Source organism: Dendropsophus ebraccatus, chromosome 1 (assembly GCF_027789765.1).
Source record: "Dendropsophus ebraccatus isolate aDenEbr1 chromosome 1, aDenEbr1.pat, whole genome shotgun sequence".
NCBI lineage: Eukaryota > Metazoa > Chordata > Amphibia > Anura > Hylidae > Dendropsophus > Dendropsophus ebraccatus.
The window spans coordinates 164,275,886-164,301,401 of NC_091454.1; the positions used below are offsets into that span (position 1 = coordinate 164,275,886).

At 42.1% G+C, this 25,516-nt stretch overlaps 1 protein-coding gene across 4 annotated transcripts in view; it reads left to right on the forward strand.

Annotated features, from left to right (window-relative positions):
• Positions 1-25,516, forward strand: part of PDE8A (phosphodiesterase 8A) — a 189,145-nt gene that overhangs the window by 153,694 nt on the left and 9,935 nt on the right. For all 4 annotated transcript variants that reach the window (XM_069983555.1, XM_069983537.1, XM_069983546.1 and 1 more), the window contains 11 exons: positions 5,421-5,509; positions 6,868-6,946; positions 8,137-8,274; positions 10,915-11,003; positions 12,157-12,208; positions 12,299-12,341; positions 12,832-12,909; positions 14,552-14,622; positions 19,495-19,659; positions 24,612-24,657; positions 24,750-24,885. In XM_069983555.1, coding sequence (XP_069839656.1) covers positions 5,421-5,509; positions 6,868-6,946; positions 8,137-8,274; positions 10,915-11,003; positions 12,157-12,208; positions 12,299-12,341; positions 12,832-12,909; positions 14,552-14,622; positions 19,495-19,659; positions 24,612-24,657; positions 24,750-24,885 — 986 coding nt within the window. The remainder of the gene's footprint in view (positions 1-5,420; positions 5,510-6,867; positions 6,947-8,136; positions 8,275-10,914; positions 11,004-12,156; positions 12,209-12,298; positions 12,342-12,831; positions 12,910-14,551; positions 14,623-19,494; positions 19,660-24,611; positions 24,658-24,749; positions 24,886-25,516) is intronic.

Below are 25,516 nucleotides of genomic sequence, written 5' to 3' on the forward strand. Positions count from 1 at the left end.
ATAAAAAAATAGGGGCACAACCATTAATCCCCATAAATAATTAAAAAGTAAGATGCTTATCAGCTTCATCACAACAAAAAGGGTATAACATTCGACAATAAATTACCCTTTGCATCATTTATCTCCCTCTCCGGGAAGTTGCCTTCTTGCCAGTTGGGGGGGGGGGGGGGAGGGGACAAATTCAAGAGTGCCGTCTGCTATTTCACATTGCCGACAAGTATTCAGAATGGATGGCTGAAGGCAATGTAACAGTGCCGGGGTATGATACCAAATAGGCATTTTTTTAAATTAGATTTCTTTTTATTTGGTACAGATAGACATTTTAACATCCCTATCCCATATGATACTCCATTTCTCTATGGAAAGCTGCGCTCCCAGAAATGTTTCCCATTTATCGGAAATTAATCTTTTTGTACTGACTCCAGCCCAACACGGCTGTTCAAAAGCAGTGGGAGTGGATACGGAGGTGAAGGCAAATAATGAAAGCATAAAGGGTCTGATTTTCATATAATGGAAGTAGGACCTCAGGGGAAGGTCATGGACACTACATACCTTATCAAATGTTAAAAGTGTACAGAACCTACCCACTGCTGTGTCAGCAAATCTGTATAAACCTCTGTTTAACCACTGTTGTATCATGTTTTTAGTAAGACATCTCACAAGAGAGTGCTGGGATACTAAGGGACAGCCTGCAATACACATGCACCATATGGACCGAGTAAAAGCAATGGGGCCCAATGAGATTACAGTTAAAGTGGTTTGTAAAGTAAGCAATAAACGGGCATTAATATGAATTGGGGCTATCTAAAGCTTCTCAATTTTATTCCACTTTTCATAGGCCCTCAATGTTGAACAGGCCAGAATACAGTGCAGGGGGGCCATATAATAGTATTTGATTATGTCTGGTAATGCATGAGCTCTGCAGGATTTGGGTGCCATAAGAACATGCTTGGAGAGTTGGTACCACCTATGAGCCCATACAAAGTAGGCGACAATCTTTGTATCTCTAGGAATAACTGGGGAAAATTGGCCGAGTACAGTGTAGAATAGGCCCCCATTATTAGTATGTCTAAGTGTTTCAAAGATGTCTTCTGACAATGGTAAGAAAAGTTACTATGCAGCAATTGCAAGTCAGAGGTCTCTGTATTTAGGGCCAAGGCTTCTGTCTTCGAAGCAGTGACCCTATAACCCAATAATTTCCCAGATTCCTAATGCAAAGCATGCTGGTTTGGTAGGGAAATCTGATATTGAGTTACCATTCATAAAACATCATCCACAAATAACATGAGCATAAACTCCTTCCCTCTAACCAGTACTCTGTGACTGTTTGGGTAAAGGCAAATGATAGCAGCCAGAGGCACAAACAATAGAGAGGACAATGAAACACCCCTGCTGGGTGCCATTACACATTGGGAATGAAGGAGAAGAAGCTTCTGGGAATTTGACCACTGCAGAGAGGCAGGAATAAAGGCTTTAAATGGCATATTAAACCGGGCCTGTAGTACCAGACTCTATTATAGTCTATGGTACTAGTCTGTAATCAGTTGGCTGGCAAGGGAGCGTTGAGCACTGTTACAAGCTTCACCCGGCTGTAACTCAGTACTGATACCCAGGGCAATCTACATTTTTGACATGTCTGGCCAACTTGTCAAAAGTTTATATAAATTACAGTAACACAGTCGTTTTTTGGCCATTGATGGATGGAAAGATATGTGTTTTGTTGCTTAGGTTTTTTTTATCTGTATTTCATGCAAAAACTGCTTTGAAAATGATGTTTTTTTAAGGCTGGAAATATTACAAAAAAAATAATGTGAACATGGTCTAAGTTCAAATGACCACATATTAGGGGAAACTTATCAAGGACTTTGTGCCTATTTTTCGCCCATCTTTTTTCTGTTCTATTCTAAGTTCTATTTATGAACCAGTATCAAAATCCAGGATTTGCACCCAATTTATCATTTGCAACTGTGAGTTTGTTTGCAACTTTTTTTGTGATCTTTTTACTTAGACGCATTTACTATGACAGTGCGACTTTTCCATAAATCACATACAATCCAACCAACCCACAGTAGAATAGTCGCACACATTAGACTACTTAGGAAATGTCTCCTATTGTCTTGAGACAATGTAATATTTTTTAGTACACAGTAGGAGCTGCATAATCCCATAGTTGCTTTATATTTTAGTAACAACAGAGCACGTGGGCTTGGGTGCTTCACTCTCTACAAGCATCTAACAGGATTTTATTACACACTGGTACACAGTTGTGTTTGGAGTGTGTGCATTTATGTATTGCACCACAATAATGACTTACTGCTCAATAACTAAACAATTAATCTGGGTAACGTGTGCAAAAAAGGACACACCTTGTACCTTTCATATATCTGTGTGTGTCTCCAATCTGTGAACAATTTCTTTATTCTCTTCTGCAAAGTGTCAAAGAGGCTTTCCCAAGGTCCTTAATAGGGATGGTCCGAAACTGCCGAGTTTCGGGTTCGTATGAACCCGAACTCTCGGCATCAGATTCCCGCTGTCTGCCCGCTCCGGTCAGCAGGTGGATACAGCGGGAGGACCGCCTGGAAAACTGGGATACTGCCTATGGCTATGGCTGTATCTCAGTTTTCCAGGCGGTCCTCCCGCTGTATCCACCCTCTCCACGGAGCGGCCAGACAGCGGGTATCATTTCCGAGAGTTCGGGTTCGTACAAACCCGAGCCGAACTCGGTTCGGATCATCCCTAGTCCTTAAAGGGGTGCTCCACCGTGGGGGCACTTTTTCGGGGGACCGGGGAGGAGGTGGCTGAAATAAAAGGCGTCCACTTACCTCCCCGGTTCCAGCGGCGGGTCCTGCATCACTGCGCTCCGGTTCCCGGCCGCTTCCGGGTTTCTGACGCGGGCCCGAGACGTGACGTCTCAGGTCTGCTCGGCCACTCAGTGAAGGAGGCGGGATCCGTTTGAAGTCCGCTCGGATCCCGCCTCCTTCACTGAGTGGCTGAGCGGCCCTGAGACGTAGCGTCTCGGGAGGCATCAGACACCCGGAAGTGGCCGGGAACCGGGCACCGGAGCGCAGTGATGCGGGACCCGCCGCTGGAACCGGGGAGGTAAGTGGACGTCTTTTATTTCAGCCACCTCCTCCCCGGTCCCCCAAAAAAGTGCCCCCACGCTGGAGCACCCCTTTAAGTACAGCAAGCTGGAATACCTCCTTGCTCCCTCTCCCATCCCAGTTTATGGGAGGGGGAGGGAGGAGACATTACAGCCTACATCACTTCAGGAGCTTAGGAATGCCTTTTTAAGACTTTCCTGCAGTAGAATAAAGGTATTTTTCTGAATTTTCCTACAGTATGGAAGCTCAGCTGGATATATGAAAGGTACCATATGTCTCCATGATCTAACAACTATCTAACAGTGTCAGCAGTGTGAAATGTGAATTTAAGCCGACAGATTCACTTTAAATGATAGATTTTTCCAATCTAATAAAACATCTTGAAATGTACAGGACAAACAGTATTTCTTTGTAGCACTGAGCATCATGTTTTACACCATCACTATGTTCTGGCATGTGGATAGCTTCCCTGGGCTTGCCTATTGGCTTTACCCATAAGGTAGCCGTCAGCACAGAGCACAGGTGTCAGGTCCATTGTAATTACAGCTCTTTTCATTTGTTCCCACTGTTGTAGAGTAGGTGAGACAGATGTGTTTACATAGTGCCAGGTTTTATGTGTTAAATTTCACAGGGCCTGCAACATCCATAGTGTGAGCATATTGAGTTCACTTGTGAAATCTGAAAGTGCGGTGACAGTTGTAGAGCCCACTCTTCCTGGAACTCTCACATGAGAAGTATTTTCTAAGGATACACTATATTTGCCTTGATTTGCTAAAATCCAGATTAATAATTCAGCCTTGTACTCGCTACTTACTTTGCATTGTTCTTTGCATGCAGTATACTTTTCTTATTACTAAAGAAGCAGTTATAGGGGCATGACCAATGTCAAAGGTTATGCTCTATTCACAGGATAGGTGGATAACAAGCTGATTGGTGGCGGTCCAAATAAATGGAGGGAGCATGTGTGTCCAGTGCTTCATTCATTCTCTATGGGCTTTCTTAACATTGCCAAGCTCATCCCCCACCAATCAGCTTGTTCTTACCTATTCCTTGGAGAGGGGACAACATTCCATGTTGGAAATACCTCTTTAATTAAAAGTTGGGAGCAAGATCATCTGTTGTGGTAACTCCCATAGAAAAGCATTGCTCACATGCGTGGCCTTTTTTCAGCAGCTCACATGCACCTGATTGCAGCCGCTTGCGGCCAGAGGTCAGGTGACTTGTGTTCTCCATATACAGGAGGTGCAGGCCCCAGAGGAGCATATGCTGTAAATGAGTCAGATTGGAATGAAAAATGCATTAGCGAAAGGAATAATGTCACAGAGGGATTGTGGATAAAAGTATGTGACATAAGAAAGAGATGGCTGACCCTATGCACCTTTCTAAGGCAAGAGCTTTGCCTTTTTGTAGCACTACCAGTTAGGAAATCTGTCACAATGAACATGCAGTATAACTTGCCAATATCATCTTATGGAGCAGGAAGAGGAGAGCAGTGTGCTATTTAGTTTTAGTAGAACTTAAAGTGTCACTGTCGTGTATATATATATATAATATTTTTTTTGCAGAAATCAATAGTACAGGCAGTTTTAAGTAACTTTGTAATTGGGTTTATTAGGCAAATATGCCATTATCTGCATTCAAAAAGACTTTCCCCAGGTCCCCCCCCCCTCACTGCTCATTATCAGGAAATCTCAACTGTTTTACATCAGTTGAGCCCCGTGTAACCTATGGAGAGGGGAGGAGGGAGATTAGTCGCCAGCAGAGAACAAAGGATTACACAGTGGGACCTGTGTGAAAGCGGTATTCAAAGGTCAGAGAGGTGAGTACTGACTTCAGAGGAGATACCCGTGATGTAGCTGTAAATGAACTCTCTGTTGTCCTGTTTTGGTGCCTCATCTCCCTCAACCCCTCCCCTCTCCATAAGAGAATCATGAAGACAAGGGTGAGAGCTTCAAACTGCTTTTTCATGATAAAAATGCATTTTTTGCCTAATAAAACCAATTGCAAAGTTTCTTAAAATCTCCTGTACTATTGATTTCTGCAAAAAAAAAATTAAAACAACAGTGAGACCTTTAAAGCTCTACTGAGTGACCAGTGACCAGTGATCAGTTGTTGGCAGTTTTTTCCGACAAGAAGTAGTGATACTTTTTTCCTTCCCTAGACTGCTAAATGCTAGAAAATGCTGAAATGCCTGGAAAAAAAACTGCAGGCCGTTTTTACGTGGTGTTTCTATTAAGCCAATTAAACCTTTACAAAATTTGTGTCTGAAGGAAGCCTAATACAGTCACAGTAACTCATGTATGATTCTTTCTCTTGCAGAGATACGTGGAGAATCCCAATGTCATGGCCTGTTACAATGAGCTTATTCAGTTAGAGTATGGAGAAGTGCGTGCACAATTTAAATTAAGGTAAGAATATTAAGTTCTAAACAATAATTAAAGGGGTTATCCAGTGCTACAAAAACATGGCCACTTTATTTCAGAGGCAACACAACTCTTGACTCCAGTTCAGGTGCGGTTTGCAATTAAGCTCCATTCACTTCAATGAAACTGAGCAGCAAAACCCCGCCCAAGCCGGAGACAAGAGTAGGGCTGTCTCTGGAAGAAAGTGGCCATGTTTTTGTAGCGCTGGGTAACCCCTTTAAGGAATTATTCTTATTTATTTAGCTCCAGGTTATTTCGCAACATTTTACATGGCTCATCACTTAAATCTTTCATAAATCGGAACAAAGGCAAACTCTACCAAAATGCTGAGGATTTTTTTCTCGACATGCCCTCAAAAATGTTCTATGTTTTAATGCAGCTATTTTGCACAACATAATGCTTTTATTTTGTATAGCGCACTTTACGTAGTTTCTCAGTTTTGGTCCCTGTCCCCATTAGGGATCAGAATCTAAATTCACCCATCTGTATGTTTTGGGCGTGGGAGGAAACCAGAGTACCTGGAGGAAATCCACGGAAACACAAGGCGCACATACAAACTCCTTGCAGAGGTTGTTCTTGGTGGGATTTGAAGCCAGGACCCCTGCAATGCACATGCTAACCACTGAGCCACCGTGCTACCTTACTTTGCGCTCTTTTGGTACCAGAATGCAATAAGGGCAGGGCAGGTAATAGAACAGTATCAAGGAATTCCTGCTAATTCATTTTCCTTTTGTTATTATCTCAACAATAATATTCAAGCATCAACACTAAGGCTAAATACTATGAGGCTGGATAAGGCTCAAACCATGTAGTAGGCATGTCGGTCTGCCATGCTTAAGGTGGCCCACACGTAGCAAAGTTTGGGGTTAGCTGTAAGGATTCCTGGATTTCTGGTGGGTACAGAATTCATGTGATTTGTTATGTGATATAATATAGTATACATATGATTTTAACCTCTTTCTGGGTGAATTTGACCTTGTGCATTTTTGTAATGGACTGCATACAGTTAGGATTGTAAAACCTTATCTTCCTGAGGATGGTAGCTGTCACTCCATGGGTTAAATCTGAAAGCATTACTACACAAGTGTCCATGCAGCCCTAGCCTAAGATGTTGTTCTGTAATGACTGAGGTCCATACAACCGACAGAACTCTCAACCTATCCTTTTACCTCTAGCATACTCATACTATGTGTAGCTAGTTCATGTCTGTTTCAGAAGTGAAGTTGATGAACGTTATGATTCATGGCTGTTTTTGAACTATTAAAAATGTGAAAAATGTAACTTTATGAATGCACATCTTGTTTTAATTTGTTACAAGAAATGTAAAAGAATTTTATTTTCAGGGCTTGTAATTCACTATTTACTACGCTAGAGAAGAGTCAAGAAGCCATTGAAATCACCAACGAGGATCACAAAATACAGGTAGGGTTAAATCCAGAGTCCTGGTTATAACATTTCAATGAATAGAATGAACAAAGACATTACTTTTAGTGTTTTATACCTATAGATCTGTGTTAGTAGTACATGAATTAAAGGAAAATTCCGGGAAGAGAGATTTTTTTTCAAAAGATGAAAAAAATAACATGCATTTACATGCCCGGCTCCAGCGCTGGTGCCGCATCCCTCCACCGTTTCGTTTCCCCGTCTCCTTCCTGGTTTGAGAGGGGACCTGAGACGTGACGTTCCAGGCACACTCAGCCAGTCAGCGGTAGAGGTGGGACCCCGCTACAGGTGCTGACTGGCTGGCTGTCATAAGTCCCGTCTCAAACCAGGAAGTGACAGGAGCGGTGGTATGCAGGCGCCGACACTGGAGCTGAGGAGGTAAGTGCATCTTAGTTTTTTCATCCTCCCCAAACACTTTTGAAGAAAATCCCCCTGCTCGGAATTCTCCTGCTGGTTCATTACAGTGCCATGAATATTCAAAGACTTTCCCCGCTGCCAGCAGGATATTGATAGATGATGTCATGGTTTCCATGGACAGCACATCTGTGAAACACAGAACGTGTGTATAAGGCCTTAGGTTGGTGGTGGAACAACTGCTGAATGACCAGTCAACTAGTAAGCAAACGTTGTACAGACAATCCTACACAATTTACTGTACGTTGTATTGAAAGTTAAGGTAAGACATATCCACCAGAAATAGGTATTGGCCAAATGTTCAGCTGACAGTTCTCTCTTCCAATACCTCTGAACACAGAGGGTTCGGCAAGCATTGACGTGTTGGAGAAAAGAGGAGTAAGCTGCTGCCGATACAATAGAATAAGACAGGTGAAATCCAACATGCCTGATCCTACTGTCCCCTCACATTGTCTCTAGAGGGAGAGTCGGGATGCCTCCATGCACATTAGACAGCTGAAATTGGCATTTTCGATTGACTTTTTTCTAATGTGTATAGGGGCTATTACTTTGTTCCAACTGGCCATACACAATGAGTGACCTTGACGAAGGACAGTCTTTTTGGCTACGTTCTGACGGCATTCTTTCTTGAACATAAATAATAAAATTTCCAAATGCTCTGTCATAGGTTGGATAAAATCATTGTTCGTTGTTAAATGAGATCTTTGATTTATGTAAATTCTCATTAATAGTTGTTACTGATTTGTATTTTGCAGTATGTGAATCCAGCTTTTGAAAGTATGATGGGTTATCAAAAGGATGAACTATATGGAAAAGAATTAATTGAAGTGCCTATTAATGAAAAAAAATCAGATTTCTTAGATTCTGTTAATTCTTGCATTAAAACGGGAAAGGTAAGATCTAGTTGCCAATATAAGTATTATTTATGTACTAAAAAAATCCGTCATCCCTCAGGGGGAATGTAATAACTAGTAGGAACTTACCCCTCCCTGTGCCGCGGTACCCCTGCCGGAAAGCATCCCGCCACAGTCAGTGACTGAAAGATACTAGATACAAAAAAAAAACATACTTGCCAACCTGAGTCAGCTGGAGCTCCCACTGTATTGTCATCTGGTCTCACCCAGCTCCCGTTACTTCCTACTGCTGAGTTAGAGTCTAAGGGCCCTATTCCACCGGACGATTATCGTTTGCATAATCGTTAGCGATTAACGATCTCAAACGACCGCTATTGCAAATGACCTGAAAACGTTCACTCATTTCCATGGAACGATAATCGTTACTTATGATCGTAATTGCGATCGTTTTTCTTCGCTATTTATTCGCTATTGCATTTGTATCTATTGTGAACGACCGAACAATGTCTATATCCAATGCGAACGATTTGCAAACGAGCAACAATAAAAATAGCTCCAGTCTTATAAAGCGATCAACGATTTCTCGTTCGGTCGTTAATCATTAACTGCATTTCAACTGAACAATTATCGTTTAGATTCAAACGATTTAACGATAATCTGAATGATAATCGTCCGGTGGAATAGGGCCCTAAGAAACACTGGCTCAGACCACTCAGCCAATTACTGACTGAAGCAGCACCCTAACTCACACACTGATTATAAGTGAATGTACCAGCAGGTACAGATTTTTAAACCGGCGCGGGGGTGCCGTTGCCGCTGTCCCTTTTTTGAACAGCGGCCCAGTTCCTGCGCACGGCGCCAGTCTTTTCCTGGCCTCCGCCCCTGCCTGAAGCACTGGAGGCTGGTCTGCCCGCCCCCAGTGTGACGTTCTGCCTTCCCTTTTTTGACGTGGCTTCATTAGAATCTATAGAGCTGCATTACATAGGGCAGGGGTTACATCACACTAGGGCCAGTAACCGGGAATAGACCGTCGCCATGCGTGGGAACTGGGCCACGGTTCATAAAAAGGACCTCGGCATCTGCTCCCCACGCTGACGCCGGTCTATTGATGTAAGAATCTTAAAGCAATCTACCTACTGGTACATTCGCTTTAAGGCCCCATTCACACGTCCGTGTCAGTTTTTACTGTCAGGAAATCCTGATCAGGAGACCTCAAATGTCATCAGGAAAGTATCAGGATTTCCTGACAGTAATCCGTTTTTACCATCAGGAAACCATCAGGAAAAACCTTCAGGATTTCCTGATGAGATAATATGGTCTAGTATGCCAACATAAATCACAGGTACCCGTGTACCTGGATGGCCACAGGCTGCAGAACTCCCATCATGGCCTGTCAGCAAGGCATGATGGGAGTTGTACGTCTGCAACCTGGATGGCCACAGACTGCAGAACTACAACTCCCATCATGGCCTGCCAGCAAGGCATGATGGGAGTTGTACGTCTGCAACCTGGATGGCCACAGACTGCAGAACTACAACTCCCATCATGGCCTGTCAGCAAGGCATGATGGGAGTTGTACGTCTGCAACCTGGATGGCCACAGACTGCAGAACTACAACTCCCATCATGGCCTGTCAGCAAGGCATTATGGGAGTTGTACGTCTGCAACCTGGATGGCCACAGACTGCAGAACTACAACTCCCATCATGGCCTGCCAGCAGAGCCATGATGGGAGTTGTACTTCTGCAACCTGAATGGCCACAGGCTGCAGAAGTACAACTCCCATCATGACTTGTCAGCAAGATATGGTGGGAGTTGTAGTTCTGCAACCTGGATGGCCACAGGCTGCAGAACTACAACTCCCATCATGGCCTGCCAGCAGAGCATGGTGGGAGTAGTAGTCCTAAGGGGTAATCTCACCTGTCCTGGATCCTGCTCTGTCGGGGCCGCGAGGTTGGGGTCCGGGTCAGAGTGCAGTGCTGAGGTCCGGGCGGCGGCGGCGGTCGGAGGTGCGGAGCATCCGGCGGGCGGCCTGGTAGTGAGTTCCCGGGGGGGGGGGGAGAGGGTCAGATGACAGAGAGCCGAAGTTCCGGTGGTGAGCGGCGGCGGGGGGGATCTGCACCGCACTCTGGCCGGCCAGCCCTGTAGTGCCAGGCAGAGTGTGCGGTGCGTTGCGGTGCGGGGGGGATGGGGGTGTGCGGGTGATCGGACGGCGGCCGGGGCTGGCTCTCTACCAGTCCGGAATCGCGGGCACTTTCCTGATATACATCAGGAAAATGCCCGTGATTCCGGCGCTCCCATAGACTTCTATGGGGGCGTCCGTGCCAGATTTCCGGACGAAAATAGGACAGGATCTAAAAAATCCGGTCCTATTTTCCGGAACGGACACCCTTCCGGAAAAATCCGGAAGGGTGTCCGTGTCTTATGTTCGCCTATGAGTCCGGAAATCCGTCCGGATTTCCTGATAGGAAATCCGGACAGATTTTCCGGACGTGTGAAGGGGGCCTAAAGTAGCAGAAGCTGTTGGGGACCAGATGACACCACGGCGGAAACTGTGTATATATGTATATGGATAAATAATTTTTTTATGATTATTAGCTGAATAACCTCTTAAATATACATATGTATTTGTAATGATCTCCTTAATAAAATGTATTTGTCCTGTGGTTCCTCCTTATAGGAATGGGAAGGTGTTTACTATGCCAAAAACAAAAACGGTGATAATATCCAGCAAAATGTGAAGATAATTCCTGTTTTTGGACATCGAGGGTGAGGAATGGAGTTTTATGCTGCTGGGGAGAAGGGGCAGGTAGTAACAGTGCTAAGAAATCTTAAAGCATAGGTGGAGAAACCTCCCATTTCACTTTTAATTTGATATGTCTAATACTTATACTTAAGGAACCGAAATAAGTATGTTTTTGAACCCCTAACAAACATAGTATTCTCCTTCACTCATATGCAACAGAAAACACAGCATTTTTATGCAAGGTTCACATTGCCTTTTTTGTAATTTTTACATTTAAAGGGGTATTCCACTCAAACATAACTTTTCATATGTTTCTGTCCATTGTAAGACTAACAGTTCATTACGTGCTTGTTATTATCTATTCATTCTTCTGCTGAAGACACAAGAAAAGTGACTGTTAGCTGTTCTCTCAGTCTCCCCCTCCCTTCCGAGTTGGCTGATGTAAAAAAGTCCCTATCTACAACTTTGTAGCAACTCTGTAATTCTGGGAGAGATAATAACAGTGAGTTCATCAGCATCTTGACCCCAGATTAACCCTCCCAGCATTACAAAGAAGCCACAAAGTTGCAGATAAAGCTTGCCAGGGACTTCTTTACACCAGCTGTCTTGAAAGGGAGGAAGGAGGAGGGGGAACCAAGAGAATAGCTCACACTTAGTTTTTTGTGTCTTCAGCATAACGCAACAGCTCAGAACTGAGGGAAGGAGACTGAATAGATAATAACAAGTATGGAAGGAATTGTTAGTCTCACCATGGGCAGCAACATATAAAAAGTTATGTATGAGTGGCATCCCCCTTTAATTGTTGTAGTCATATTTGCAGAAGTGACCACAGGAAATATGGTTATATTGACATTTTAATTATTCTTTTTTAGAAAGTCATTTTTTCAGCATGTTCCATCTATAACAGTGTTACAATAATTGGTGACTTCCATAGATATTTAGTAAAGCTTTTTTAGACAGTTACTCTGGAACTACTGTCACACCACAGCTATGTCCCAGCGCCTGTGAATAACACTTGTGCTGCCATGTCACCCTTTAATGTAGGTCATTGTCTTACTTGCAGCCGTATACTAGTTTGGTTGGATCATAGTGAGTGATAGGAGTACTAGACTGTGTAGGTTTATATTCTTACAGCTATTGTGTCTAATTTAAAGGCTGACTTTTTTTTTTCTACAGTAAGATCAGACACTATGTGTCTATTAGCCGGCCATGTAATGACAACAATAAGGTAAGCTAGAGTCTTTTTTTTATTGCAGAGGTACATTTTCTTCATTTCTGTCTGGGATTTTAAGAACTGATTGTTGACGTTTGTTTTCAGGTAGAAAAACAGTGTGAGCGAGTCCAGGCTGAGTCTCAAACAGGTTTGTTTTTCTGGTAATAGGATTAAAATGTTTTCTACCATCATACTGCTCTTACATGTGAGTGGAATGCACAGCAGCATTGCTCCTTTCCTGTGTATGATCATCCGCTCAACAGATTTATGGCCTAACCCAGGATTGTCCTATTATTTTCATTTTAGTTTGTGATAATTCTGCAAATATAAATAATATAAATAAAAAAAAGTGTAATAAGTCAAAAAAATCACTGAAATCCAGAGCTCGGCATTACGAACACAGTGCTAGGCCTTCAACACCTTCTGCACAATGTACTTGTAATGTGTTTAGGGGCATTTACAGTTGTGTAACCTGGTCATACATAACCAGTGACCTCAGATGACAGACTGACAATCTTTCTGGGTGCAAACAATGTAGTCTAATTAGTTATGGTGTCTGTCTCAAGTTCATTTTAGTATTTCTTCAATAACAGAAGCATGAGTGAGAGTCAAACAAACATTTGTTTCTCTTCCCACAGATATCCAGAGCTGCAGACACAAGGACAGGCGGAAAGGTTCCTTAGATGTCAGGTCAACCACCTCCCGAGGAAGTGATGGTATGCAGTTTTCTAACTAACTGAGAATAAAGAAACTTTAACTCACTTTATTCATAAAAATCACATTTGCTTTTACTTAAATGATTATACCAGTTAAAGGAGTTCTCCTGGACTTTTATATTGATGGCTTTTCCTCAGGATAGGTCATCAATATCAGATCTGTGGATGCCGACACATAAGTAAATAGGAGCTGAGATGCAGCAGTGCAGCACAGTCACTATACAATGTCTGCTTCCAGCCCTGTTCTCTATATATCCAGGTGCCACTGTGCTAGAGAAAACAGCCGATCAGTGGGGGGGTGCAGCGGCTCTGGTAAGACAGCACATCAGTGGGGGGTGCAGCATCTCTGGTAGACAGCTGATTGGTGGGGGTGCAGCGGCTGTGGTAGACAGCACATCAGTGGGGGGTGCAGCGGCTGTGGTAGACAGCACATCAGTGGGGGGTGCAGCGGCTGTGGCAGACAGCCGATCAGTGGGGGGTGCAGCGGCTGTGGCAGACAGCCGATCAGTGGGGGGTGCAGCGGCTGTGGCAGACAGCCGATCAGTGGGGGGTGCAGCGGCTGTGGCAGACAGCCGATCAGTGGGGGGTGCAGCGGCTGTGGCAGACAGCCGATCAGTGGGGGGTGCAGCGGCTGTGGCAGACAGCAGATCAGTGGGTGGTGCAGCGGCTGTGGCAGACAGCAGATCAGTGGGGGGTGCAGCGGCTGTGGCAGACAGCAGATCAGTGGGGGGTGCAGCGGCTGTGGCAGACAGCAGATCAGTGGGGGGTGCAGCGGCTGTGGCAGACAGCCGATCAGTGGGGGGTGCAGCGGCTGTGGCAGACAGCCGATCAGTGGGGGGTGCAGCGGCTGTGGCAGACAGCAGATCAGTGGGGGGTGCAGCGGCTGTGGCAGACAGCTGATCAGTGGGGGGTGCAGCGGCTGTGGCAGACAGCAGATCAGTGATGGTGTAGAGCCCAACTTGTGTGGTGGGGAGAGAAGCACTTAGCTGAGCACTTCTCCCTGCTTGTTCTATCAATTAAACTTATCAAATCTTGTAAAATGTCGAACTTTTTTTTTGGGGGGGGGGGGGGGGGTTCTAACCCTGCAATGCGTCAGCGTGTTTTTATCTTTTATTATTATTTTTTTTCTTTGTTTGTTTTCTTTTTTGTGATGACACAATAAAGCTACCATAATTTTATTGAAGCCGTGGATGGAATTTTTCGTTTCATGAAACTATTATGGACTGATTAGTGAACCATATTTATCTATAAAGAGATCCATACAAGTTTCTATTATTTTGATGACATGAATAGCTTTGCACGTTAACTATATGTCTTTCATGTCTTGATACTTTACATAGGGTACCATAAGAATTCCCCATATAACATAAGGAGTGCTATTAGGTACATAGACATGGCAGTAACCTTTTTAATGGAATTCGTACAGAACACAGTTTAGTTCCCTTCCATAGAGAAGAAAAGGAATTTGTGGTGATGGAATGAGGTGCATGGGAAGTGGCCTACAATGGGGTGTTATTTCCAGGATGTTATTATGCTCCCACCAGTATTTCTGTACTTTAATGTATATTTGTTGGGTGTGCAGGGTTGTTCATTTCCTGAAGTAACTCTCAGATAACAGTCAACCTTCCTTTTTATATTGCAGGTAGTTCACAAAGGCGGCATTCTTCCATGGCCAGAATACATTCAATGACTATTGAAGCCCCCATTACAAAGGTACAGTATTACCAAATCATTCATTTATTACCAATTACATTGTGATCTAAACCAAGACAAGGAGAAGTATTATACTTCAGAAAACAACACTGTCCTGACATATAACTAAGCTGAGGATTTAGCCGCGCCATACTGTGTGCTACAGAGTAAATTTGTGTATATAATTTATTTCAGAATTGAAAATTGAAAGGTTTTGCATATAATCTGCAAATTTGTCAGAGAATCCTGTGAACAATTTAGTAGCATGAGAAAACATGTGGCAGCCTGGGTGGAATTGCTGCAGGGACTCTAGTATGATCTGGGTCAACAAGGAATATGCATCCATTTTTTATGCAGAATCTTATGAAAGGAGTAGGTTAACTCCTCTATCTACCACGTATAAGAAATTAAAAAAAATACCAGTTATATGTTTTATAACATAAATAAATCAGCATAAACTTCAAAATATGATAAAAAAAAACCATTGCAAAGAGTTTTCTTTGAAATATTTTGTTATACGTTATCTTGATTTTAAAAAATAATAATTTTGCACTCTCCTGCGGTACATGGACAGAGCATCTTCTTAAGAAATGTCCATGCTATGCCCCCTGGTGGTTATAAAGTTACGTTAGCACTGTTCTGTGGCTACAATACAGTTTACAACAAAAGTGTCTGTTGTGATGCAGAACAAGACAGATTTAAAGGAAATTACATATCCGTAATTTTACAGAAAGAGAATTACCATATACAAAAACCTTAAATAATCTAGTGTAGAGGTTCTGTCTTCCGATCACCCATCTGAATCAGTACATCAACCTACACACACGTATTGGAGAAATGCCTAAGCAGAAATGACTATCAATATTTAATATTCAAGATTTGCAGGGAAGCAGTGTGGTTTGTATTCTGCAGCGCCACCCTGCTAAATCTTTCAGATACATGGTGTATAATAGGAAATTTCTGTGTACGTACCACCCTACATAATGTGATTAGTGGTCAGAATTATATTGACGCCCCTTTTAAGTGGCAGGTTTTATCTTTTTAACTGCAGACTTTGATAACAAGTCCTTGTAGTCACATGTCATTCAGTCTCCAATCATACTATTCGTTTATTATTTTCTTCATTCATATTATGGTGTGACATCTATAGATGGATTTTTTTGTGAACAAAGTGAGAAAATACAAATCCCATCAGATTTTGCTCTTGGTTAGAGTCAAGCCTTATTGTTCACACAGTGCTTTTAAAATAAAAAAATGTATAATTTCTTTTGCTCTTTCTTGTCATTTTTCTGGTGTTTTTAAATTATCTTACAGTTGTTTTATACAAATTAGATCTTTAATTGAACTTTTCATTAGTTTTTAAGCGTGTACATGAAATATTGCTTTCAAACCCAGTAGTGTGCATTTTGTGTCGCAGGTGTTAATTATTATTTTTTTTAACAGCAATTTTACCAATTAAAATACGCTCCATTAAACTGTGTGTGAACATAGCCTCAGACTGGCATATCATACTCCAGTCTTGATAAATCTTCTCCATGTGTTTTCAGTTGCAAAACTTCTTTCTGGTTTCTAAGCTGCCCTAGTAGCAATATTAGTGCATTAACTTTTATGGATTGTTTTATGAAGACATATGGTGGTCTTCAAAAAAAGATGTAAAAAGAACTGCACAGCCTTGATCTCCACTTGACTGCCTTATCCCACTAGTTCCATTGTGGCATTGGGCTTTCATAGCCTAGTGGAAACTCTTTATCAGGGAGAAAAGCAAACAAGCGATCAATGCTATATTGGTAAGCTTGTATTTATTGTCACATATGGATGTGATATTTGGATAACCACATACTTTAAGCCATGTATTTCAGTCTATATCATTAGACCATCAAATAATCAGAACCATTCCTGACCATGCAAATTTACTGAGCCCATGTTACCTACAGTATTCTTGTTTTTGTCTGAGATCTTTTCGACTGTAAAAGATTTTGTCATATCTGGTTAAATATATTGCGTGTAAGAAGTACATCTTCACTAGTGTGCCAACTAAAACATTACACAAGATAAAAGCATAGGCTCATAGCACAGATGCCAGAGGCGCTGCATATGAGCCTGACCTTCCTCTGAATTATTCCATTAATTTCAGCATTCTACATCTAGCATCCAGATAACAACATGTCCATGGATCTGTGCTCAAACTTGTGACCCCCTTTGGGCCTCTTTAACAATGTGTCCTTATAAAATGTGATTTAGTAAAATTTCTTAGTAAGCTTAAATAAAATATTCCATCTGATCTTAGCATTTACATAGCAGAAATTATACTCGTACTCTAAATACCACTTAACCCTTAGACAATATGTCAAACGTTCATGGAAGGTGTGAGACTTAAAGGTACACGGTACAAAGAGCATAAAAAACTGAATTTATGAACACATGTTAGCTGGGAAACAAAGTAGTTTGCCACCAAGTGTTTACTGTTTGGCATTGATGAGCAGAAGTTAACTTGTATATTGCATGGATCACAACTGTAACACTCAATATAGCTGCTCCAATGTGAGCCCTCCAAAGCTTACTGAAAGCAAAAGGCAAGTCCGTATGTTTCAATATATCCTTAAAGCAGTACTCTAACCGGTTCAGCGTGCAATAGATTCTGCTGCTCTTCAGAGCTTTGGGTATCCATGGGGTAACCCTAACCATGCCAGGTTAGTACTGTGCACATGCGCCTTTCAGTAGGGCTCATGTACAGAACTGACTGGTATTTTCGTATCAATGGATACCCAAGCTTGTGAAGGCAGTATGGACTGCATGTAGAGATGAGCGATTCGGGTTCGGGTTCGAGTAGATCCAAACCCGAACGTTCGGTATTTGATTAGCTTGGGCTGCTGAACTTGGATAAAGCTCTAAGGTTGTCTGGAAAACATGGATACAGCCAATGACTATATCCATGATTTCCACATAGCCTTAGGGCTTTATCCAACTTCAGCAGCCACCGCTAATCAAATGCCGAAAGTTCGGGTTCGGATCGACTCGAGCATGCTCGCGGTTCGCTCATCTCTAACTGCATGCCAATCAGGTCAGCATACATTGTGACAAGTACACTTTAATAAAAAATTTCACCGGACTTTTCCTTTAAAGTATTGTGTTGCCCCCCAAAAGTTATACAAATAATTAATATACATGTATTATAGGAAATGCACTTACTACTGCCTGAAGTCCTCACTCTGTCACGACCCAGCTCCCAGAGCTGTGCGGGATGTGGCTGCTGGAGAGGATGATGGCAGAGGGATGCTCAGTGTTCTGTCCCTCAATGTCGGCTCTGTCATCCTCCTGGTCTCTCCGCCTTTGCTGTAGCCTCTCTGGGAGTCGGGTCGTGACATCATCATTTTATCCAGGAAGTGAAGCCTTGATGCAGTAGTAAGTGTAGGGAAAAAGTAAGCATTTCCCGTAATAAGTGTATATTGGGGATTTGTACTACTTTTTGGGGGCAATACAATACTTTAATAAAAATTGTTGGTAGACTTTAAGCAAACTCAACATGGTATTTACCAAGGTTTCATTTGTAAGCTTTCATAGTATGGATCTGAGCTTTCAGAAAGGTGAGTATGCCTGAGATGGAAAATAATGTGCAGTGGTGTTATCTGAGCTGACATCAGAACACAGGAGCTAAGCGTCCCTTGGAAAAATATGTGTTTATGGATCATTCTTTATTTGAAATTATAGGGCAAAACATATAGTATTGTCTGTATATTTTCCTAATACCCTTGTGCCATACACTTAAACTCACCCTCCTTCCTCATCCTAATTTTCCTAAAAGAAGTGGCGTTTAGAATGCACTTCCTGTACCTTGGATACGTTAATTCTTTCTCTTACACACTCTTTAGTGATGTGGCAAGCTAAAACATTGAGTTTCGCTTTTATAAGGCATCCAGTCTTGTGGCAGCTGGCTGAAGCCTTAATAGACCTCCTTTTATATTCAATATATCAGGTGATCCGCACATTCAGCAGAAACCTAATTGTGTTTTTCGAAAGTTTAACATTCTAAATAATTTTTTAATTGGCAGACTTGGACAATATGTCTTTGCCATAATGTTAATTCAGAGATGACGGAAAATGTTAATGAGGAAAACATATGAAGTAACTTTTTGAGTAAGCCTTATTGGAGTCCTCTCCCATTATTTCAGCTTCTTCTTTCAGATATTCCAGCCAATATCATTTACATAATTTGCCAACATAATCTTATTGACTACAAAACTTGTTTTCTTAAAGTCCATTCTGGCTTATAAAGAGGGTTCCCAAATAGGAGACAGCCTCCATTAAATCCATAATCCCCATTGTGGGACCACAACTTTATGCATTAAAGTTCTCTGTTCGTCCTTGAACAACATGTGAACATATTATAGTCATGTTATGTACTTTACACCAAGGTTTTTGTTTAAAGTGTCACTGTCATTATCAACAGTAGATGTGATATAAAGGAAGTTTGCAATTTACATTCATTATTTTTGTTGTTATCATGCTGTAAAACAAAGCTGAACTTATCAGAAATCCAGGTCCCGTCTCCAGAAGGCAGGATTTCTGACTTGTGCTGGTTGAAAAACCAGACTTAACACAGAAATTCCGGCCAGTACAGAGAGGTACAGCTCAGGGTGTTCATCAATCACATGACTGCCTTCTCTGTGAGTTTTCAGATGGCCTGGGATACACAGGATTTAATGTTTTCTGTTTCCTGTTTTTTGAGAAAAAAAAGAATCAGAAAACAGGAAGTGCCGTGTTTTCCATGATAATGGAAAAAAAAAAATAATGTAAATTGTGAACTTGCTTTCTATCACATCTACTGTTGATTTTAGATTTTGAAAGTTATAACGACAGTTTGCATTCGCTAAATGTATGTTTTATTTTACCTAGGTAATAAACATCATCAATGCTGCACAAGAAAACAGCCCTATGCCAGTAGCAGAAGCTCTGGACCGAGTTCTGGAGATCTTAAGAACTACAGAGTTGTATTCTCCGCAGCTCGGAACCAAAGATGAGGATCCTCACACCTATGATTTGGTTGGAGGTTTGATGACTGTAAGTGAACAGTTCTCTCACGTGTATGAGAGATAATAGTGCATGCATTATTATTATAAGCGCTGTTAATATCATTACCATATGTAGGGTAAATGATGGTATATTTCATTAATCCAGATCAAGAAAATCTGTTCTGTCAGGTTAGCCCCCATTGACATAATGTTTTGGGGCTGTATTACCGGTCTACATCAGAACACCTTCAATAAGGGGTTCCAGCATTATGATTATTTGCTGTGCGATAGAAAAGTTTTAGTGATTTATTCTAAACTATGCCTGCCTTACCACCAAACAGCGCACATGATGATAGATGAGCTATCGCTTCACTTAAAACCGTTTCCAATTCCGACCTGTGTAGTGAAAGTGATTCTAGTGCACATGCACTGTATGGAAGGAAGGGCCACTTTAGAAGAGCAGCGTATGCTCAACCAAGATGAGTACAACTAATGATGTAGGATGAATCCCAGGGCAACTAGATAAAAGAAAAAGATCCAGCTCACCATTTCTGTACTGTGTCACTTAGACAGGGCTTGATATAGGCTCCACACTGTATGAGGAACAAAACATCAGAGCTGGCTTTGTGATTTCTTTTATTCAGGAAACCATAGTGTACTGTACACATAGATCAGTGCCCCGACATGTTTCTGGCAAAACTTGTGCCCTTTTTCTTATTCTGAACACTCTTGGACCATGTGGATTTTCGGGGTTTAAAATGTTCATCCACCTTGTTTGAGCACTTATTTGATTTGAACAGTGAAGGGCAGTGCACCAGGATTGTGGGGATACCCCATAACTACTACCACTCTACCAGTGACTATGTTTGCACTGTATTATAAATGTATAGGTTTAGTTTGCAGGACTATAGTAGACAGGGCCTTTTGACTTCCTCAAATAAATTTGGGAAACAGATCCCTTTTAGGGCCCTATTCCACCGGACGATTATGGTTCAGATTATCGTTAAATCGTTCGAATCTAAACGATAATCGTTCGGTTGAAATGCAGTTAACGATTAACGACCAAACGAGAAATCGTTGATCGCTTTATAAGACCTGGATCTATTTTTATCGTTGCTCGTTCGCAAATCGTTCGCATTGAATAAGACGTTGTTCGGTCATTCGCAGTAGATAGCCTTAGGGCTGCATCCAACTTCTGCATGCTCAAGGTTTACCCATCTCTAGTTTGAGCTTCTAAAGTTTATAGGTATGTCCCAGATCTGCTGGGGTATGCTAAAATACCTTTTTGAATGTAGTCTTACATATACCAGCAGTGCTGTCCCAATATGTGATGTGAATGGTGCTTTACGTATGCAGTTTCTATTGCTTAATCATTCTCACATTTTAATAAATGTATATTCACATCCTGTTATAAATATGTGCATCCTGTAAGTGTGTTCAGCGATGGGTTAACAGATTGGCAGTCTTGTTATTTACATGTCACTGCCAGCATTCAGGAAGTGTGCGGAGAAAGTCCTGACATGGAGACAGCTGTGTCTTTCCCACATCCTCTCTGTGCGGCTGCCCATGTTAGAGGTTATTCTTATGATATGCACAGGGTAGAAATGTCTGAGAAAGCATACCTATTACCAGGAGAAAAAAAAACATGTAAGAATATAGCAGTCATTGAAGGCCTTGGGCCTTGAATTATATCTCTTTGTGTTTGTAATGCTATTGTTAACTCATATATGACATTATGTGATTGTATTAAGGTAAATGCCACCCTGGAGTTTGTGTCTTTCTTAGAGGGCATTGCAGATATTAGAATGCCGAAATGTAATGTTATTAGACTCATTCACTTTAAAGGGGTAGTGCGGCGCTAAACAATTATTCACTAAATAACACACATTACAAAGTTATACAACTTTGTAATGTATGTTATGTTAGTGAATGGCCCCCTTCCCCGTGTTCCCCCCACCCACGCCACCCCTAGAAGTGTAGTGCTCTATACTCACCTGATTTGTGTCGACCCCCGTCCGCCATCTTGGGACAATGATGTAATCTTCGGGAGGCCGGCCGAACTGCTCCGACCGTCCCTCGTGCTGGCCCCCCTCTGCCGTATCATCAGCTGCTCAGCCGCGATTGGCTGAGTATAACTGTGCTCAGCCAATCGTGGCTGAGCAGCTGATGACACCGCAGAGGGGGGGCTGGAATGAAGGAGGGCTGGAGCGGCCAGCCTCCCAAAGATGACATCCTTGTCCCAAGATGACGGACGGGGGTTGAGCACTACACTTCCGGGTCTAGTGTGGGTGGGGGGGAACACGGGGAAGGGGGCCATTCACTAACATAACATACATTACAAAGTTGTATAACTTTGTAATGTGTGTTATTTAGTGAATAATTGTTTAGCGCCGCACTACCCCTTTAACTGCAGGAACATTCAAGAAATAACCTGTAATGCTTCAAGCATATTCAGGTTCTTACCAGGTGTCTCCTGACCAGTCTGCAGATTCCCAGTTAGTAGTTGGTCTGTGCATTCTTGTCTGTTAATGGGATTGCAGGTGATCACAAGGAATTTGTATGATGGGAATTGTAGTTTTGCAACAGCTGGGGGGCTGAATGTTCCCCATCCCTGGTTTAGAATATAGGTGTCAAACTCAGGCCCTCCAGCTGTTACAAGACTACAATTCTCATCAAAGCTTTGGCTGTCCAGGCATGATGTGAATTGTAGTTTTATAACAGTTGGAGGGCCTGAGTTTGACACCCATGGTTTAGAAGCTGCTAGAAAGCAGGGCAACTAGGGGCCCATCTATACTTAGATATCTGAATGATGGAAAGAAAGGGAGGGAAAATGAATGTAGATCAATGGGAGATCAAGGAAAGGGGGAAAGATACCACCTTGTGCCCAGATTCCTGGTGTGCTGTGTTGCCTCATGGTTCCTTGTTATAACCCTGCACATAAGAGTGCCAGAAATTAGCCAGTATTGAATACAAGGCTTTATAAGTGTATAATCTTATTTTCCTGTTTTATCACTGGATAATGGAATATATTAAGCAACAAAATAACGAGAAGGCGGCCACTCACCATACAAGTGCTGGATTTATTGTCTCATCACCATAATAGGTTACAGGCAGTCATGCTTTGTGCGTCCCACTAAGGCTACGATCGTTTCGCGTTTGCACGCTTCCACTGGCCTCGTAGTACGTAGTGACGTGGGCACGTCTGGGTTATATGCCCTGCGTGCCTCACAAGTATAAACATGGCGAGATATTTAAAGTGACAGTAACAAATAAAGTATATATACATAAAAACCTTATCACCAAACTCATATAAACACACTCAGATCATTACGATCGTTCAATCCAAGGGGGCCCAAGGCGCCAGTTTTTGATATCCACATTGCTTCCCATTGCAGAAATAATTTTTGACGGCCGCCGCCTCTCTTCGGGGTGTGGACAATCTAGACCTGCAAACCGTAATACACTAGGGTCACTATTGTGCTTCTGGATGACATGCTCTATTAATTTGGGTGAACCTACACCTGTTCTTACAGATTTGTAATGTTCTCTAAACCTCACATACAGATGCCTAATGGTTTTCCCCACATAGAAAAAAACGCAAGGACACATCACTGTATACACAACATATTTGCTTCTACATGTAATCATTTGATTCACGCAGTGTTTATACCCACCTAAATGGAGGACCCTTGCGCTCACGTTAAACTGGCAGAAACGACAGTGTCTACACTTAAGTTTGTGTTTATATGAGTTTGGTGATAAGGTTTTTATGTATATATACTTTATTTGTTACTGTCACTTTAAATATCTCGCCATGTTTATACTTGTGAGGCACGCAGGGCATATAACCCAGACGTGCCCACGTCATTACGTACTACGAGGCCAGTGGAAGCGTGCAAACGCGAAACGATCATAGCCTTAGTGGGACGCACAAAGCATGACTGCCTGTAACCTATTATGGTGATGAGACAATAAATCCAGCACTTGTATGGTGAGTGGCCGCCTTCTCGTTATTTTGTTGCTTGCATTGGACTGTTTACGGGCAGAGCACCACCTTTAGTGCCTCACTAAAAGTATCACATCCTAGCCCGCCCGGGCCAAACCGTACTCACCCAGCACCCGCTATACATAGACGGAGAGGCAGTGCCTAGCTAAACTTCTTCTACACGATGTATGGAATATATTAATGGTATTGCATGCAGTGGCGTAGCTACCATATAGGCAGGGTAGGCAGTTGCTATGGGGCCCATGCAGGAGGGGGTCCCCGGGAGAGAAAGTAAGAGAGTGTGTCCTTCTGCTTAACCCCTTATGTACTGCAGTGTGTAAGTGACCCAATGTTTACTTACATGCTGCAACACAAAAAAGGGTTAACAAGCAGAAGACAAAGATCTCCTCTGATAACCTCTGTCAGGGGTCAGGGGTTATTAGTGCACAAGCAGTAAAGCAGATATCTTTGTCTTCTGAACTTTGGGTCACTTACACAGTGCAGTGCATAAGGGGTTAAGCAGAGGGTAGTCTGCTCCTGCACCTATGTATTTAACCATAAGGGCTCCTAATGGGCCCTTTTAGGTAAAAACAGTGGACTGTCATAGCAAGCAAACATTGGCTCTCTGCTCTGCCAGTCACTCTTGTGGCTGCAGCCAGGATTCTGCCTCTGGCCACAAGACATTTTATTTTTTCACCACATCACAGAGCATATACTGTATATATATTTATATGTGCAGTGCTTTGTGTTGTGTGTAGGAGAGGAGGGCCCCTTAAAATTTTTTGCTATGGGGCCCCGTGAATCCTAGCTACGCCCCTAATTGCATGCTGTATTTTTTCAGTGCAGTGTTATTGTGCTGCCAGGTCCTTGATGTAACTGCTGCACATATACTGTATCTGCACTGTTCTATACTCTTTCCATCTTTATAAACTAAGACTTTTATGCAGTTGTTTATAAGAATGATTGCTATCTAAGTTTAAAGATGTAATTCTGATGTTTTTTTTGTTTTTTTTAAGGATGGTTTAAGAAGACTTTCAGGGAACGAGTATATCTTAACAGCAAGTAAGTTCAGATCACTTTAGTGTCTTTACTTTTGTATTGTGTCATGGTGCTCCAGTATATGATTTCATATCAATTTCTCCTTATTTAAACAGAAGTCCATCCGTCTTCTGGGCATTTAATCTCATCTCTCTCCCTTACTGACATCCCACCTCGGATAGCTCAGGCAATGGAGAATGAAGAGGAATGGGAGTTTGATATCTTTGAATTGGAGGCTGCCACTCATAAAAGGTACTGTTGCTGCTTCTATGGTATCACTAAAGTCACTCTATAAAATGTTCTCAAGGCTTGTGAATACAGCAACCTGATATTGGATGGTGATAGAAAAGCATATATAATTTACCTGTAATGGTGGAGAGCCTCACAGAAGACTTCCCACAATACACCATGAAGATACTATAATGTGTTTTTTTGTTTTTTAATATATCACCAGTATATGGCATCAGGATGGTCAAAAAAGAACCTAATGTTAAAGGGCATGTGACATCAGAAAATGACTTATTGTTTCAATCAATTTTTTTATATTAAACATAGCTTTTTTTTTTTTTTTTTTTTTTAACAATTTTTGGTGACTTTTATTTATTTATTTTTCATTTTACTCTCAATATTTTAATATAATCCTGAAACCTTGCAGTTTTTATTCTGATGACTAAGCCTAAAACTAAGCTGGGACTTTCTGGTTTGTCTGTGATAAGTGGGGGACTGCTGGAAAGTGATCTGTATGGTATTACAGTAAGGGACGTATTACATGGCCTGATTGGTAATGTAAACAATCTGCTCATTTACTGAGTCTATTACACGGCTCGATAAACGTGCAGCTAGGGCTGCATGGACATTGTTAGAGATGTTTGTGCAGCCCTTG